The 16,814-nt window shown below is 41.0% G+C and overlaps 1 protein-coding gene across 1 annotated transcript; it reads right to left on the bottom strand.

Annotated features, from left to right (window-relative positions):
• Window positions 1–5,047: 5,047 nt before the first annotated feature.
• Window positions 5,048–14,315, bottom strand: LOC111269379 (uncharacterized). Its single transcript, XM_022848923.2, has 2 exons — window positions 12,803–14,315; window positions 5,048–6,729 (listed from the first exon to the last, which is right to left on the bottom strand). The coding sequence occupies exon 2, from the start codon at window positions 6,532–6,534 to the stop codon at window positions 5,647–5,649; it is 888 nt and encodes a 295-aa protein (XP_022704658.1). The 5' UTR covers window positions 6,535–6,729; window positions 12,803–14,315; the 3' UTR covers window positions 5,048–5,646.
• Between the last annotated feature and the right edge of the window lie 2,499 nt (window positions 14,316–16,814).

Below are 16,814 nucleotides of genomic sequence, written 5' to 3'. Positions count from 1 at the left end.
TCAGCCGAGATGGGTGCTGGCAAAAGTTGACCTTTGCTAGTTTAGTTGACATTTAGCAGAGGGTAGTTGTTACGTTAACATGTCGATCGAGCCTGAAGGCCTCTAAGCTTTTACGCTACAAGGAACAGCATAGGACTCAAGCGACACGTTGTCCTGTGTTGCTACTGGCCATAGCATTTACAGCTTGCCAATATTCATTTTATATAAGACGACACGTTTATGCCTAAAAGCTACCCAGGGTTTATTTTGATTACTGGTCAGGACAATGCAGACTTCTGGACTCTGTTTTCCAATGGCCGCAACCATTTTTGTTTGTCTAGATTTTTTCAATTTGCCAATCGAACGTAGTCAATAATATAGTTTAATTAGGACTGAGATAATTAGGCTATTACCGCTAGTATCAATTAACATACTGATTAATTTATTAGATGTATTTATTTCAGCAGAGTTCTTATTACCAGGTTGGGCCCAGGGCTGGAATTAGAATATTCTGTCTAAAGCTTCTAACTCTGAGCTTTGCAATATGAGTCGACGCCTTTCAGAATATTTAATTAATACATTTTTTGTTATTCCTCAATGTATTACGAAGCATTTCCACATAGTTATGAAAACTATAAGATTTCCTTGTTTCAGCTATAAAACCTTCCAAGAGCCCCACAGCTAAAACAAGCGGCTCGTTTTCTCGTGTTAAAAAATATCGCTATCTAGAAGATTTTTCGGCCAACTGAATTCCGTACAAATTAACAACATCGACCAAAACAAATGTTGAAATCGGGTAGCTGGCCTGTCGGGTCTGAATGGTAACAAGCAACATCACACATGTACAAAACATTTATCCACATTTGCCTGTGGACGAATAGACTCGTGCTTTTATCCGTTCATTTCTCAGACATGATTCATGTTAAGCATACATCACGAACCCTCTATCAATGCGCCATCGTTGTTCCGCCAATAAGTGGAAATTAATCTATTTAGGCCGCTTTAGAACTTATTTAAATAAACAATATACATCGAAGACCTGATAAAACCTTGTCATTTTCTAGGACTAGCCACAAAAAATAGCATATTCAACTCAGCGATCATAGATCAAATGCGGAGCCAACAGGGTCTGTAACACCATTACATTCAGGGCTTTTTTTTCAGCATATTATCCTACAGCCGGTCGTTCACGCGCAACCGCAGTGCACTTTCTGATGATAAAAAATACTGCACATAAAATTCTTGATAGTTATTTTTGCCAAAAATAACCCACTGTACTAATGGCTTGATCGCACAACTAGAACCTGATCAAAGACAATGAATGTAAGCGGTTAGAGGCGATGGAGGGGACGACTATCTAGCTTGGGACAGAGGCTTAATGTACGACATTGTGAATGCGGTTTCATGTGATACCGACTAATATCAATAATAATAAATATCTTGATATAATATATTATATTAACGCACAAGAGAGTCAGCCGAGATACCTAGTGGACGGAGTATCACGATTGAAAACACGTAACGCAAGCGACATCTTTTTTGCTGTCTTTTTCTTTGTACGTCAAATTGAATCGTCAATTGTTGTTACTATGGATCGCTGAAGCACTCGTATTAGTAGTTAAATTTTCGTGACCAAATGCGTATTGAATAGTTGGCCTAATGTGAATGACCTTTGCCACCAGAGAAGGGTCGTCGCCATCACCATCACGAGAGATGATTATGCAAACGGCTGCGTCGTGTGTGAGAACGACGCTTACTCATTTATATCATATGTGGGGTGGGTATATGGGGTGTCTGATTGTAGTTACCCCTAAGCCGGACCTCCAGTTGGAGCAGAAGCAGCCGCAGCAGTAAAAACTAGTTGACTGCTCGTCTAAGCACCCCTTTGCGGTTGTCTTTCAAAAAACGACGGCACTTACGAATGTTGCCGATGGACGTAAGAAAAGAGGCGAACCATCGTTGAACTACACACAGGCGCGCAATTTGCTCTAAAGATCACCCAACGGCTGCACTGTTGGTCATTGATAAATTAGCACCAAAATGCGCAAAAAATGTTATAGATCCGTTGTGTTGAAATCGATCAAGGTTATATACCGTAGTGAAGTAAGTAAATAAAAGCCCCTCGTCAAATTGGATTGCTTGTTAGAGTACATGTTTTAATTTCTCGCAAGGTCCTTATCACAAAAGTCCACTAGTTATACGATATAATAAAATTAGTAAGAACAATTAGGGCTGAATTTGCTATTGTTTTTATCGTGACCCTTATTTTGAAAAATGTTCTTAATATTAAGAATTAATTCTAGCTCCTATCGAAGTGCTCGAAACCAGGCAAGTTTTTTTTCGTCTAAGCCGCCGCCAAAACCTGAAGAGAATTACGGGAAATTAAATCTAGTGAATTGGCCTGTAGAATTTCCAATTGAACATCAAGCCACTAAGCGGGATGAAAGATCCCTATAATCTATACGCCAGTTGTTATATCCAAATGGAATCGGGATGTCAGCTTCCTAGAATCAATGAGTTCCTCCGCTGGCTAGGTCACGACTAAAATGTGTCTCGTTGTAGGTTTCATGATCTAGGTACCCCCGTAATGATTGAAGCTAAAATGTATCACTGCTTTTTTGATAATGGACAGCGGTCAATAACAGACCAGATAAAAGTAAACTGGATAAATGTTGCGGGCTTACTAGCTATTTTGTCAAATGCATCAAATGTATCCTTAAATTAGGCTAGGCTACAGAATGTACAGCACCATATTAGACAGGCAACCTAATCCTTACTCCCAAACACTCCTATCAATGGCTCAAGCTGATGTTAAGAAAAATTCAGTTCAGTTGGAGTATATCGTCGAAAGATCAAGGCCACCCAAACGAAACATTCATTGAGAACAAAACATGCCATAAGAGTTAACTCGTCTCTGAGCGGTATTCTATGGAGTAGGGCCCCTCTTAGAACGGCGGGACGAGCTTTACTTCGCTTAGAAAATTCGTTTTCGTTCTGTGCTCATGAGCTACTTATAAGCACACGCAATGTTATCGTGTAAACGATGGGTTCTGGAGGCGGCTGTCCTAATGTATTAACATGGGAGAAGCGACGCAAAGCCCGCAGCGAGGACCGGATGAGTGTTCCCGAAGCAAGAATATGATCAAAAGACAAATACATACGTAGCGCAGCTAAGGATAACCAAGAGGTCAGCATCATCATTGAATATATAAATGAATATTAACGGCCGTTCGTTAGATCACAAGCAATTAGGACTTGATAAAGAAATCCGAATTTACCTTCATAGGCCTCACGTCCCAATAATCTATTGGGATAGATTCAGCCAGAGCTAAAAGGCAATCAAAAGCTCTACAGGGCGTTTTTTGGGGCAAATGAACAACATACACGATACATGCTTGATCGCATTATATAATCCCTATGATACTTTTTGTTTCAGTGAGTCTACAAGCCAGATAAGCTGCAGCTAGCTAAAATGAAAGTACAATAGACTGAGATAAGCTTTTTTTTTACTATACTGTATATGAAATAGAATACATTCATATCTGCACATGTTATATATTACTTCAGAAGTTCGGAGTTATCAGGGCAGATAATGACCGCATCAGGTGAAGCGTGCGATGCCTTACATTGCAGCCGTAGCACATCTAGCAGGTAAGCTTAAAGCATAATCTTGGTCTTGGACGCTTACATATATGAAGAGTCGTCCGTTGATGTGCCGGCAGCAGTTATATTAGTGTCAGTAATAGTAAATCGGGTTCAAATATATATAACATGCATCATAAACGACAGGATACATCATAATTGATAAGCATAATTGAAAATTGGCGTTACCCCATTAAGGTATGGATTGTCGGATAGTAATTGGCAATTGAGAGAACAACTTTGTTTTTGTGTTGATTTTAATAACATTATTTACTATCAAGCTCTATACAAATTATGATTTATTACAGAGAGATATACGCATTATCAAGCTCTCAAATCGATTCTAGCCATGAACATGAATTTACAAACCACATTGATTTCTATTTCTTGGCTTTCTTTTTCAACTTTGCTTATCCTTTAGTCTCTTATACGCTAAACGATTTCCATAAAAATAGCGTCTACTCTTTTACTGTTTACGTGGAATCGACGTTGTTCTGTTTTTAGGTATATCAACATTCGGTCACCTATTAGATTCAAACGGCAAGCTTCTTAGCTCGCAAATGCTCCCTGTGTTCTATGCGAAAAACTATTGACAGATCGATATTTTTGTTAAATAAAATTGTACCGCTTAAACTAGTCTTATTCGCTGATCCATGCGGTCGCCTTGAAGGAACTTCTAAGTTTTAGTTAAGCTATCACATCCATTTTGTCCTGTATTGTTTATATTTGGTTACCTGAAAATTAATTTGTATTACAATATATTATTATAACCTTAATAATGACATAATATAATAACCTTAATAAATTTAGGTAGTAATTGTTTCAAGCGCATAACAGTAACACAGAGATGTCTCATTCTTACAAGACAATACATTGTAAGCCGTCCCTCGGCCATTAGAGTAAGCGATTTATACCTTAAGCACTGAATCTAAGCAGGATTTCAATAGAAAAACCACCTTCAAGTAGGAATAGAAAAGTTATACTTATGAATGGCATATTCAGTGCCGAAGCTATCTGAATGATAATATTTACTAAACATTTTAACGCGTTTATCATCTGCGCAATTCAAACTGCCAGGTAGGCTAAGCCTATCGTACCACGAGGCTCATCAGTGATCACTTAAAGCATTACTATGGTACTCGGCTTTCTTCCCACTATCGGTTTTGTCATAACGTCAGGCTAAGCTTTCTAATAGTGTTTCCGATTTTTTTTTTTAATACCAACGTGTAAACGTAAACAGGTCGACTGGCATTCTATATTATTATTACTATTGGTAGATAACTATGTTTCATACCCAATTTGAGGGTCTACCTTTACGAATTCGATCACATATGCTGTTTGATTCTAACAGGCTTACTTATAAGTTCGATTGTTATTGAAGTACACTGCCCTTTCGAAACGAGGTTTATCTTTAACGACCACGACGTTTATCTTTGTAAACATACACATGACATTTATTTACACTGTACATTTAGAGCACCTATGTTCATCATTATTAACACAATAGAAGCGTGTTTGTTTTTCGGTTGTGTGCATGTCATGTATCTATATATAAATGTCATATACATTAGTGGTTCTATTCTATACAGAGTTTTATGTGCTACAGGACTTCTCTCAGCCTCCTGCTTCGATGCACGCGGGATCGCCTAACGTTTATGGCAGAAGCTTCCATTCGGAAAAGTAGTAGCAGTAATTATCCTTCCAATAATCGCATCCGCTCACTTATGTTCATAATACGTAGACAGAGGTACTCGCGCTACTAGCTGTTGATCTACAATTCCAGCAAGGGCTACGCTCATATCTAAGAAGTAGGCAAGTCATTAACTCTTACCTGACTACATTGTATCATAATAGCGTACTATAGCGTAGCGAATAGCGTTCGAGCTACAGATCAACCTAGTAGATCTAGAATTTTAGCTCACTGACAGCGTCTAGTAGTAACAGTCTCGTTGAGATGATGATATTTCTAATGCGCATTTAACACTGCCATTGGCGTTGTGGCTGAGAGACTTCGGTGGTAATCTTTTACCATCCTCCGCCATTTCCACCTCCTCCGGATTGCCAACCGGCTCCTCCATTCCCGCCTCCTCCAGCTTGCCAACCTGCTCCTCCATTCCCGGCTGCACCGGCCTGCCATCCACCGCCATTTCCGCTACCTCCAGCTTGCCATCCGCCTCCACCATTGCCTCCGTTACCTCCGGCTTGCCATCCGCCGCCGCCACCATTCCCTCCGTGGCCTCCGTGGCCTCCGTGACCTGCACTGCCTCCTGCGCTCTTAATGATGATAATCTTTGACTGGCCACCGCCTCCATGACCGCCGCTACCTGCGCTGCGTGATAAGACCTGACCACCGGCATTAGTAGTTGTGATTTTATGGACCGACTTAATCACCTGGGTTGGTCCGGAGATCGTGTAAGTGGCGCCACTGCTTTCGCCACCATGGCCTCCGTGGCCACTCAGGCTACTGGCACCAAGCATACGGGCGAGACCTACGGCCGACAAGGCCGCGTTGTCCTCGTCCTGGCCAGCATTACTGGTACGCGGCTCGATTACTCCAGCGCCACTAAAGTAACCGTCACCTCCATGGTCACCACTGCCTCCGAAGCCACCCTCATGGCCACCGCCTCCAAAGCCACCTCCACCGCCGCCACCCCCAAGAAAACCGCCATGAGCCACGGCGGTAGCAAAGGCCAACACGATGAATGCCTTCATTTGGCTAACACTGGCTATTCCTTTGTATGGGAAAGCGTCTATCGATGTTTTGAGAACTTGTTGACCTTCTGTATATGGAGGTTGGTTTGAGCGCACAGTTGTGGAAGGGACTTGAGGTATTCGGTGTTCTGACTCGGGGGGCCAAAGGGTTTTATAGCGGCAGGGATTCTTCTTCTTCGTCGTCGTCGTCGTCGTAGACATCTGTGGGCGATGGTTGTGGCGTCACCCCCCGCTTTGCTACCATCGCCACGAGCGCCGATGCCACTAGCAGCAGCATCACAACGATCGCAGTGCAGAAAAATGGGAAAGGAGGAGGAAAAACGAGCAGATCCTCGAGACAAGGGGATCTAGTGGCGTCACATCAACAACAGACGAGGGCAGAAGTCGGCAGAACAACTAACAAAAACAGCAACATTACTATATAAACGAAAACAATGACACAACCAGCAACAACAACAACGTCTGGACAACTGCGCTATCCACATCGCCATTGTAACGTCCGCCTGAACATTTGTTCGACCGTCGCATCATAGGACGACCCCCTAACCCACGTAGTCCTTCGATCACGTACAAAGCGCGACTACCAATTATGACAGCGGCAGCGACAACACCAAGATCAGCAACAGTAAATCTGATAACGTCAACACTGTTGCCGCTGCTGATGGCCTGCAGTGATAGAGGCTCATACAGCATCAATTTTCGCCAGACGGATTTAGCCTCACCGTACCTATTGGTGCTTAGCGATAAAACCGATTGTGATTTGTCGACGATCCGATGCCATGAATGCTACTCGGTATTCGCAACAGATGACGACGGCTGTGGGGATAGAGGCAGCCAGGAGCGTAGCACTGGACAAGGTGAACTGGCACCAACATTCCCCGTAGCTTTTATGCTTCAAGTTCATCATCACTATATCGAGCCAACTATCCCGCCCCTGAACCCCTGACTGGCTGACTGTGGCCGTTGATCACTCCTTTGTATTCGGATTGTAAGTACTACAGTGTGCGCGGAGAAGACTCCGTGTGGCGTGATCTAGTCTGAACGGAATTCCCCGTTCAGTTTTGGCCGTTCAGGCGGTAGGCAAGCCAATGTCAGGAATCATTTTACGTCATCAGCTCGCTACTGGGTGCGCATCTGGTAATTGCATCAGCAGAATAAGCCGTAAAAGTTATAGTAGTAATGGCCACTTACCGGAGACCGCCTGTTTGATCCACCCTATCCTACGCGATTTTAGCTCAGCCGCTTTCCTTTTTTATCTGATTGAAATTTCTTCTATTTACATGTGTTAGCAAATTCGTGTACTTCTTCTGTCGCTACATCGAATACAACTGAGCAGCCGTTCTTTAGTGAAAACTTATTGTGGACGTTACACAGACTAGTCACTAGAGGATCCTATTTTGGTCCCTATCCGTGCCCTGATCCAGCAGCTCTTGACGTGATAGCGCCATTCACTACTGATCGTGCTGACATCGTCCCTCTGGCGTTGTAACATCGCTCAAGTATCCAAATGTTCCGAATAGTTCCAGACCCCGAACTCTCAACTTATTGCCACGTTAAATATCACTTTTACCACTTACCCCACAAAAAACGTTGCAAGAAAAGTCGACGGCGAACGAAAACGTCCCAGCAAGCCAGACGCTGATGCTTAACAGCGTAAGAAGACACAGTCTAACCAAGACAAGGTTACAGACTACTCATTTAAGTGGCGAATTATAACAAAAGACCTAAAGGAATCTATTTATTACACTGCCGACATTGTGGCTGTATAGCTGCTTATATATATAGTGTATTATATTTATATATCAATTGACAGAATGCAGATGGTACGTCCTGACCTAGCAGTCTAAGATTTACTGTACAGGTTACCTAGCAGATAAGCGCAACTGACCGTTTCACTTTTTACAGCTCCTACGCAATGCATGCTACACACTAAATGTAAAGCATATATATATATACATATATATATGTTCGGTAGGTCACAGAATCTAGAATCTGCAAACCTTGAGCAAAGAGTAAAAGGAAAGACAGGAGTACAATTCAAATTATATATATATATATGTAGCTGCTGATACGATCGTATTTAAGTGACCCTACTTGCATAAGTCTTACGTGGTCGTTTGCAACGTGAACAAACGGTGAGGAAACTTTGCCCTCCCTTTTAGCTGATCAATGATAGAAAGAGGTATATGCATGACAACAAAATTATGTGTATATTTATATAGTTTATTATTTAATAGTACCAATATTTATTATTACTAACACAGACAAATGCTATTTAGATACTACAGTAAATCTAAATAATCTATGGAACACTAAATCTATCCGTTAGTATAACACTACGAAAACCTCGCTATTCACGTATCGGCTATGCTTATGTATATGCTCTTCGAGGGGAAGTTATATACGTTTTAAAGGGACGACTAACTCTATCAATGGACTGAATATAAAAAAAAAACTCGCTCCCCTAAAAGAGTCGTCAATACTACAATCCGTTCAAGTTATCCCTCTGGCGACATAATAGTCTGGCACGGATAGGATTATCAGAATATTTACGAATAATACCTTAATGTAAGTCAGTCATTACCCTTATTTTACTACCTCTAAAGGATACGTTAAATTACAACCGAGATGTCTAGCGCAATCTCGGGATCCGATGTCGACTAAACGGCGACTCATTAGGACTTCTACCTGCTACACAACACATTTATTCATCTATCTATAGATCGCCGATTCGTTCTGTATTTGTCGCTATCTAACCACAACTCAAATATTGGCCATCGTTTCTTCTTACGATCTTGTTTACGGAATACCCCTTTTTTTCTTGCTCTTGAAATTCTAAGCACTGTATTATATAAATAGTAAAAAAATCCGTATACTTGACTTGCTAATATATATCCTGGCCTGTCAAAAAAGTATTGATCGTTTTTAAGTTGAAATCGAATCGACTACCTTTCTTTTTTCATGTTTTCACCAATGTGGTGTCTGATTAAAAAAAAATAGTAAATAAGTAACCTTTGGCTCCCTTCCCCTTTGCGTCCTCTTATTAACCTAAATCAACACCACTGAGGCATATGATAGTCTGATGGGGCAAAACCTGGGCTACACGGTGGATGCATTGAAAATTAACATACAATTTCTCTCAATTTTTGCCAGGTTGCTAAAAATACGTATGGCCCTCCATTGCCGTGGCGGAAAACGTTTGTTCGATTAAATTTTTTCAATAGCTTCTTATAATCTCAGCAGTACTTGACAGAAGAGGTTCGAAACAATCGTTTTGCTAGGCGGTGGCGGTGGCAGCAGCAGCATGTAATGCGCGATTTCTTCCTAATCGCACCGAACACATAACATCACCTCGTGCGACATTACTCTGGGCTTTGTCACAGATTTTGTAGTATATTTTTTTTTCACTGACTATTATTGTCGTCTGTGATTTATTTCTCATTAGCCGTTGTCAATCGCTCTAGAAATCGTTGCGTGTCTGTAGAATTCGATGGACGGAAATCGCAGACGATCGAGCGAGCTTTTTTCTGAAAATTCGTATGGCTTTCAAGCATCGAGCTTTTATTTGCAGTCGGCCACCTTTAAATGGCTTAAAGCTATTTGATAACTGATGTTTCGCTTCAATAATTGGTCAACATTTTCCATAATTGGTCAGCCCTTGTGAAGGGCATCCTTCACGTCGAAACTTCCAAGGTGACGACGACAAAGCCATTTTTAAACCGTTCCTTCCAATAATGCATCTTAAGCATGAACAGCCCAATTTTTATGGGCACGGGCACAATTCATCGCTTTATCGTTATAACTTACAAAATAATGCATATTTTTGCAAAAAAAAGTTTCACTATCGGACTCTGAATCGAGCCATTCCAACGATTCTAGCAGATCTACTCGAATCTGAGCTTTTAAATGGTAACAACACTGATCCAACCCGACTCAGCTATATGTCTATTATGTTAAATTTGCGGGTTGAAACGATGACATTAAGACAAAGCGCTCTGAATATTTCTGCGATTTGTTTAAGAAGTTCGACTAATAAGTAGTTGCAGCAACTACTGGCAATTTCCGTGAGCACAAGCAAAAACATGTGGAACGGACTAAAGTTAGTGTATTGTTCTCCCTTCGCTGACCCGTACAGGTTCCTCTGGGGTGAATAAGGGGCCGCAAATAATACGGCAATCATGTTACATTAATCAAATGTCTATTGCTTTCTTTTGTCCGGTAATTAATGATCGACCCACAAGGATCTACAGGGAAAGATCTACAGGCCAATGATATTCAGACTGGTAAAATATAACTAGGTCAAATGGAAGTATTATGCCCCGGAAGACTGTACAGTTTCGGATTGGTTTTTCGGCTATTTAAGCTAGGTGAAAGACGTATTCTTGTTTTTATGTAATCTTAAATGTGACGAGCTAATATTGGAACTCTATTAGGAAAACGTTCAGGCCTGGTCAATTCCGGGTCAGTACGCCATATTGCTCTGTCAGGAAATACCAATGAGAATAATTACAGTTCATCGGTTTGGTCAAAATTTTCTGTTTGACATACTTCGACATGTGTATTCGATAATAATCGACGCATAAAAATTAAATACGGCATTATCTTGTAGCGCTCACTAGTATCAAAGCCACTGAAGATAACGGCATAGTAAACAAATCGGACAAAAATGCGGTACGAAGTAAGATGACTGTTATAAAATATAGCCATTGAGTACAAAATTAACGTAAAACGTTCAACACGCGAGATTGTCCTGTTTTGTTCGATAATTTAATTCGACACTCAATTTCGCTCTAGTGGAACGCTGAGACGTTAAAATTGCTTGATTCCAGGTATTCGTTTTGGTGAAAACCTGCTTCAGTATGGTCATCGTATTTCAGAACTATGCTTCTGTTTTTCCCAATGCATTGCGCGGTGATAATGATGATCTGGCCAAAATTCAATGTAACGTACAACAAAAGTACAACTCGTACGTATTCCTCAACGGTAAGCTATATTACAATAACGTACGGTAATCAATCTACGAGAGTGTGTTCGCTTCTAAAATGCTATAGCGCGAACCAAATCCAAAGCGCTCATGTCTTGTATTGCTTGGCATACGGTGCGGCATGTATAATACAGTATCTGACAAGCCAATGAAAACAGAGGACAAGCGTTGTACAGACGAAATTGGTGGGTCCAAGAAGTGACTGCAACAACATTAGCCGTGAGTGAGTAAATACCATAAGGACGTATGTTTATAGGTCAAGTCAAAGAGCACAGAACAAAAGAACAGAGGAACAAAAGAAAAACATGTTGGCGAGAGTCTTCGACGTGATTCTTAGCCCGGTCAAGACAAATGGCACCCCGGAAGAACGAGTTAGCACATAGTTCGTGTACTAGTGGATACATCCATCGCTTTTTAAATAGTCTTTCTGTAACTGCTGCAACAAAATGACAACTCTACAAACGACCATCAAAAATAGCGCTTGCTGAGTACGTATCGTGCACTTCAATACGTAGGTATGCTAAAGCCAGTAGGCGTAGGAATATGTTCAAAGGGTGAATCGGTATTTAGTGCGCGAAAATCCTATTTACTATCTTATAATTAGCAAGATTAACATTTGTTAATGTGTTCCATTATGTTTATATGTCGTCTTCGAATGAGGCTCATAGTAGGGTAATGACGAACGGCTTTTAAATTATTCTAGGACATTATGACACTGTTCATAAACATTTCGCCAACTCGTTCGGAGTATATTCATGACATGACGCTATGTTATCCTAAAAATGTCTGCTTTGTGATAGATGAATGAACGATAAACCGCTTAACCGGTTTTCCTTCCAAGAACTCATCGCTGCTTGAGGGAATCCGTAGGATTTCTACCGATCGGTGCTGTTTAAAAATAAAAAACATGATTGACTTCTGAAATAAAAGCCGATTACGTAACGACCCACCTCTTCTTAGTGGTAGATAAATAATCTGATACATCTGATAGCAATAATTCAAGTAACCTTCATTCTGTAATTCTAATTGACTTCAGTGTCAAACGTATTTAACTACAGCTACTCTATGTGATTTGCTGATTATCGAACAATCAGAAAGGGCTTAAATAAGCATCTCGTAGCTCGTGAAATTGCCATTGAAAGCTTCAGCGGGGTTATTTTATACAATAATCGACATTAAGATCGACGGCAATGACAAATTCGCTGTTAACCCATACGAATGAAAACTTAGTCAAGAAAACAAACCTTCAGCTTTTGAATATGATATTTAATTTTTTTTTTGCTGCTTTTGGTATGACTAAACATCAACAGAAAAATAACGACACTGTGCTGTTTTGACAAGCTCTTTCTCCCGCTGCGAAGAGATTGCCAATCAATTGTATGTGAGAAGACGAAAAGCTTTGCGTCTATCAGGGTCCGAAGAATAAATCATTGTGCCATCATAAAAACTCCATAATATGGCCGCACGATAGATAATGACCTCTACCTTTCTCGGTGGGATAATGTCAGGTGTATTACGCTTGCCTCAGCTGGTCGCCATGAACGGCCGGCAATGCGAAACTTGAGTGGAACTTAAATAAGTTGACAGCTGCGGTATAACGGTGCTCAACGTTGGCTATAAGTCAGTCAAGCAGTTATTATACGGCTTTGCTGCGGTAGTTCTCCTGGCTATCATGGAACAGTCTATATGGCTGGAGCGGCTTCGTAGAACTCCGGCATGTAGCAAGATTTTCTGCCCGTTTGCTGTGCTCGCTTCGTCTAGTGTCAATCAGCGAGTTAGTGACTTGACTACTTATTCGAGCTGTTCGTTCAAATCAAACAAGCGGCCAGTCAAAGATGTGATGGACGCAGGCAAACAAAGTAGAAATTGTGACGAAATGATGATGATGATGGCGCTTACGATGATACGCAACATATCTCGACTTTTGTGATTCCACGGCGGTACTTAGGGCGTGGGTCAACTAAACGAGCTCAATCCTCAATGCGTCCTGTGCTTTAATTAGGTTAATAAGAAATACCTATTCGAGCAGATAGCGCCTCAGATCTTGAACGTGCGGGCTATCTAATTTGGGAGTTCTAGATTTCTGCTGAAGTATATAGCAATACATCAATATGCAAGACAGGTTTTCTGCGTAAGTTATAGGTAAACAATTCGCGTTATGTTCACAAATGTTAGTTACATTAAATGACGTAAGAATTAAAATTGTTGAATACTGAGCAGGGAATGACGAAAACAGGTGTCAAGGATACGAGCTTCACTGCGCTCTTGCTTACAACGGCAAAGATTTGAAAAAAGACACACAGTTCTTCTTAAGGTACGTTTTTGTTCTTTTCTAGTTTGTTAAGGTAATTTCGAAATTTAAAACAACGCAACTATGACTTCGCTTGAAATCTCAATACTAAAAGTAGTGCAAGCTTTTCTATAGGTTCGCTTGATTTGAGTTGCTTTGTCTGATAAAAAGTTTGACTCATTGCTGTTTCGAAAAGCTTCATTTCTAAGTTATCCTTCGTGTAAACTGTTCCAATTTATTCCGAAACTAATTGGGCTTACAGCTGCGAATTAATCTAAAAACATAAAACTGTAACAGAACTGCCGAGAAAATCATAGAAAACTGACGGACTCTCAATTGGAACCAATTAAGTTATAATGCGTGCACTTCTTTCTTCGCCTCTGTAGTCATCGTATATCTTATATGTAATATAAAATATAATAATAGATTAAAAAGATATAAATGGTTATGCGATAGAAACAGGTAAATAAAAAGAACGCTCTCTAATTACAGGTCTTCCACTTAAGCTTACCTATTGAAGCCTGGACGCATTGTGGATTGAGCTCGTATAATAGACCTACGCTCTATGTACATAAACGTCGAGATGTATCATCATTAGCATCATGATCACCATTTGCTGCCAAAATACGTTATTATAACTGTCACTTTCTACGAGAAATGGTTTTGGACATTTTACAAAGTTGCGTGAACTATGCCGGTTGCGTTAGAGGTAGCAACTAGATCCTGTTAAACATAATCATGCGCTTGTTATTGTAGTCGCTGTTTTTCTCGTCGTTCGTAGATGCTGCTGGTCGTGCTCATACGTCGTACAGCCAAACTAACTGAGGTAACTCATGCAAGCATATGTACGATCCTTTGTGACATCACCAGCCCGCAGGCGTCATCAAATTGAGTTACGTGGAAGGTCGGTCACATCGTCAGTCATCAACTTGCACAACAACAACATCAATAACAAAAGCTAAATCAGCAGAGCGCCAGACAGGCGCAAGGCATCACTATTACCATATCAATCACCTCCTCTTCAGGCACTCCACAAGGCTTTGTCCAGCCGCTCCCTAATCTGTGTCGCGTTCCTTCTGTTTTTACAATTCTATCTGTTTATAGCCTCAAAGCGATCCTTTTTATAAGACTTCTACCTTCTCCATTACTCATTAAGGGACTGATTGCTCTCTACCGACTTTACGCGTAACTTTGTAGCGAGTCGTTTGTAGCTTCTACACATTCGATATAAACAGCATCAAAATCCCCAATCCCTGTGATGGTCCAACTAGATTGCTGCCACTCGCATCTTTTCTTTTTGTTTATACTGTAATTATCGCAGTCACCCAAACATATAACAGAAGAAAAGATTCAGGCAGACTAGCTACGTCGGACAGTGCCATTACCGATGGCCCACTCCAGCACCGTTGGCCATAGCAGGTCCTCGGGCTGCTACTATATACGTTTCAGTGATCAAATGGCCAACCGTGGGCGGATAACGAGGATGGCAAAAGAGCCAACCACCAAAATATAACGGTAGCAACTGAAGTTGAAGTTCATTTTCTTATAAAGGAATTTTCGTTTTTTGTTGCAGCGGCGCTTTAGGTCTTTTGTCGTTGAAGTTGCTAGCCTTGGAAGTGTCCACAACATTTTTGCAGTTAAGTCCACCGTATGCAACGTAAGACACATGGAACATTTATCTACGCGATAGGAAAAAGTGCAACACTCGGTATGCTTCACAGAATAGAAGTTGCATTAGCTTCATGAGGTAGCATCCCATGCATACATGGGGCATATGAGTACGCTCAAACAGCTATCGTGCCGCCGGGGGTTGAACCCGGTGAAGTGTAACGCTTCAACAACGTTTATTATCCGAATAGTCGCAATGAAAATTGCCGCCGTATGACGCCAGCTAATTCGTCACTGCTGCCGAATTCGTATAGTGCAATAACAGAATGCGATGCGTTTCTGCGGCAACATGTTGGCCAGTTTTATGTGCTGTGTAGTATTCCCTACAAACACCGTATACTGTTATTTTTTTCATCCTGTTTGCAGAAAATGTTGGCCATCATCTTCTAAGAACTGATCGTTGCACGTTAACGAATTTTTCGTTGTTGATTGAATGACAAAAATTAAGAACACCGCCATCGTAGAACCCTTATTGATAATGTATCACCGGCAGCGGTAACGGTATAGCGAAGAAATACGTCATTGAAGACGGCCGCAACGCCTAGCGTCAAATGACACTTAGTACCAATGGCTCTGTTCGTTCAGAAGGTTCATCCTTGTTATAAATTTTGATTTGTCGCAACTACGCTTGGGAGAGAGTGGTCAGACGAAAAATTTGCCGATCGAAATATCTAACACTCAAGTAGTGCTTCAAGTTGAAAATTTAATTTCGAATTTACGCGCTACAAATTTACCATAGTACGCACTGTGTCCATACTTGAACCAACATCCAACTATATTCTAGAATCGATATTCGCTCCATCTAATATAGCCGCTGGACTGCTGTGAATGAACGCTATTATATTCTGCAATGGACATAACGCCCAGGTAAGCTTGTAACTGGATTACATATGCCGAAAAAATAGTTTGTATCGTCTTAATAGGGCATGGCTCCTCTAAGCTTTTTGAGCGCCGTAGTGCCTCTGTATGCCGCCCATTATAAAAGTCAATCGGATCGCTTTGTTACAGTTATTTCACTCGATAACGCAACGATCTTCCTCTGGGTGATCTGTAACTAGACACTTTTTCAACGTATTAATGCGCTGATATGTCATCATTCATGATTTTGTCAACGCTTTACAAAATTGAACCCCAGCCAAATATCTTTTTCCGATTGTAAATTAGTTTACTAACAACAAATCAGGCAGAATGCAAATGCGGTTGGCTGCGAGATCTTCGGCTCCAGTAAGAGCCACTTAACAAAGCATTCACCTCAAAAGAACTACTTCACTTTTGACTTCGTCCAAATGATCAGTGACTGAATATTTGTGGTAACTATTGATTACAAACTCCTGTCGGCACCCGTATAATTTTATAGCTACGTCACGATGCGCCCAGCTAATTCGCACAGTATTGTTGAGCATTCACTCACACGGCTAGCTTCTAGCGCGAAACGCAGTGTCTCTGCGCGTGGAATCGAACCTACACCAGCACGTATCCCTAATATTAGCAGGAGCATAAGCCAGGAGACCTTCTAGTGAACTGCTTGAACTTCATACA

This window comes from Varroa jacobsoni, unplaced genomic scaffold (genome assembly GCF_002532875.2).
Source record: "Varroa jacobsoni isolate VJ856 unplaced genomic scaffold, vjacob_1.0 scaffold_1383, whole genome shotgun sequence".
Classification (NCBI taxonomy): domain Eukaryota; kingdom Metazoa; phylum Arthropoda; class Arachnida; order Mesostigmata; family Varroidae; genus Varroa; species Varroa jacobsoni.
The sequence above is the reverse complement of the archived record's forward strand: the minus strand, read 5'-3'. Positions and strand labels throughout refer to the sequence as shown.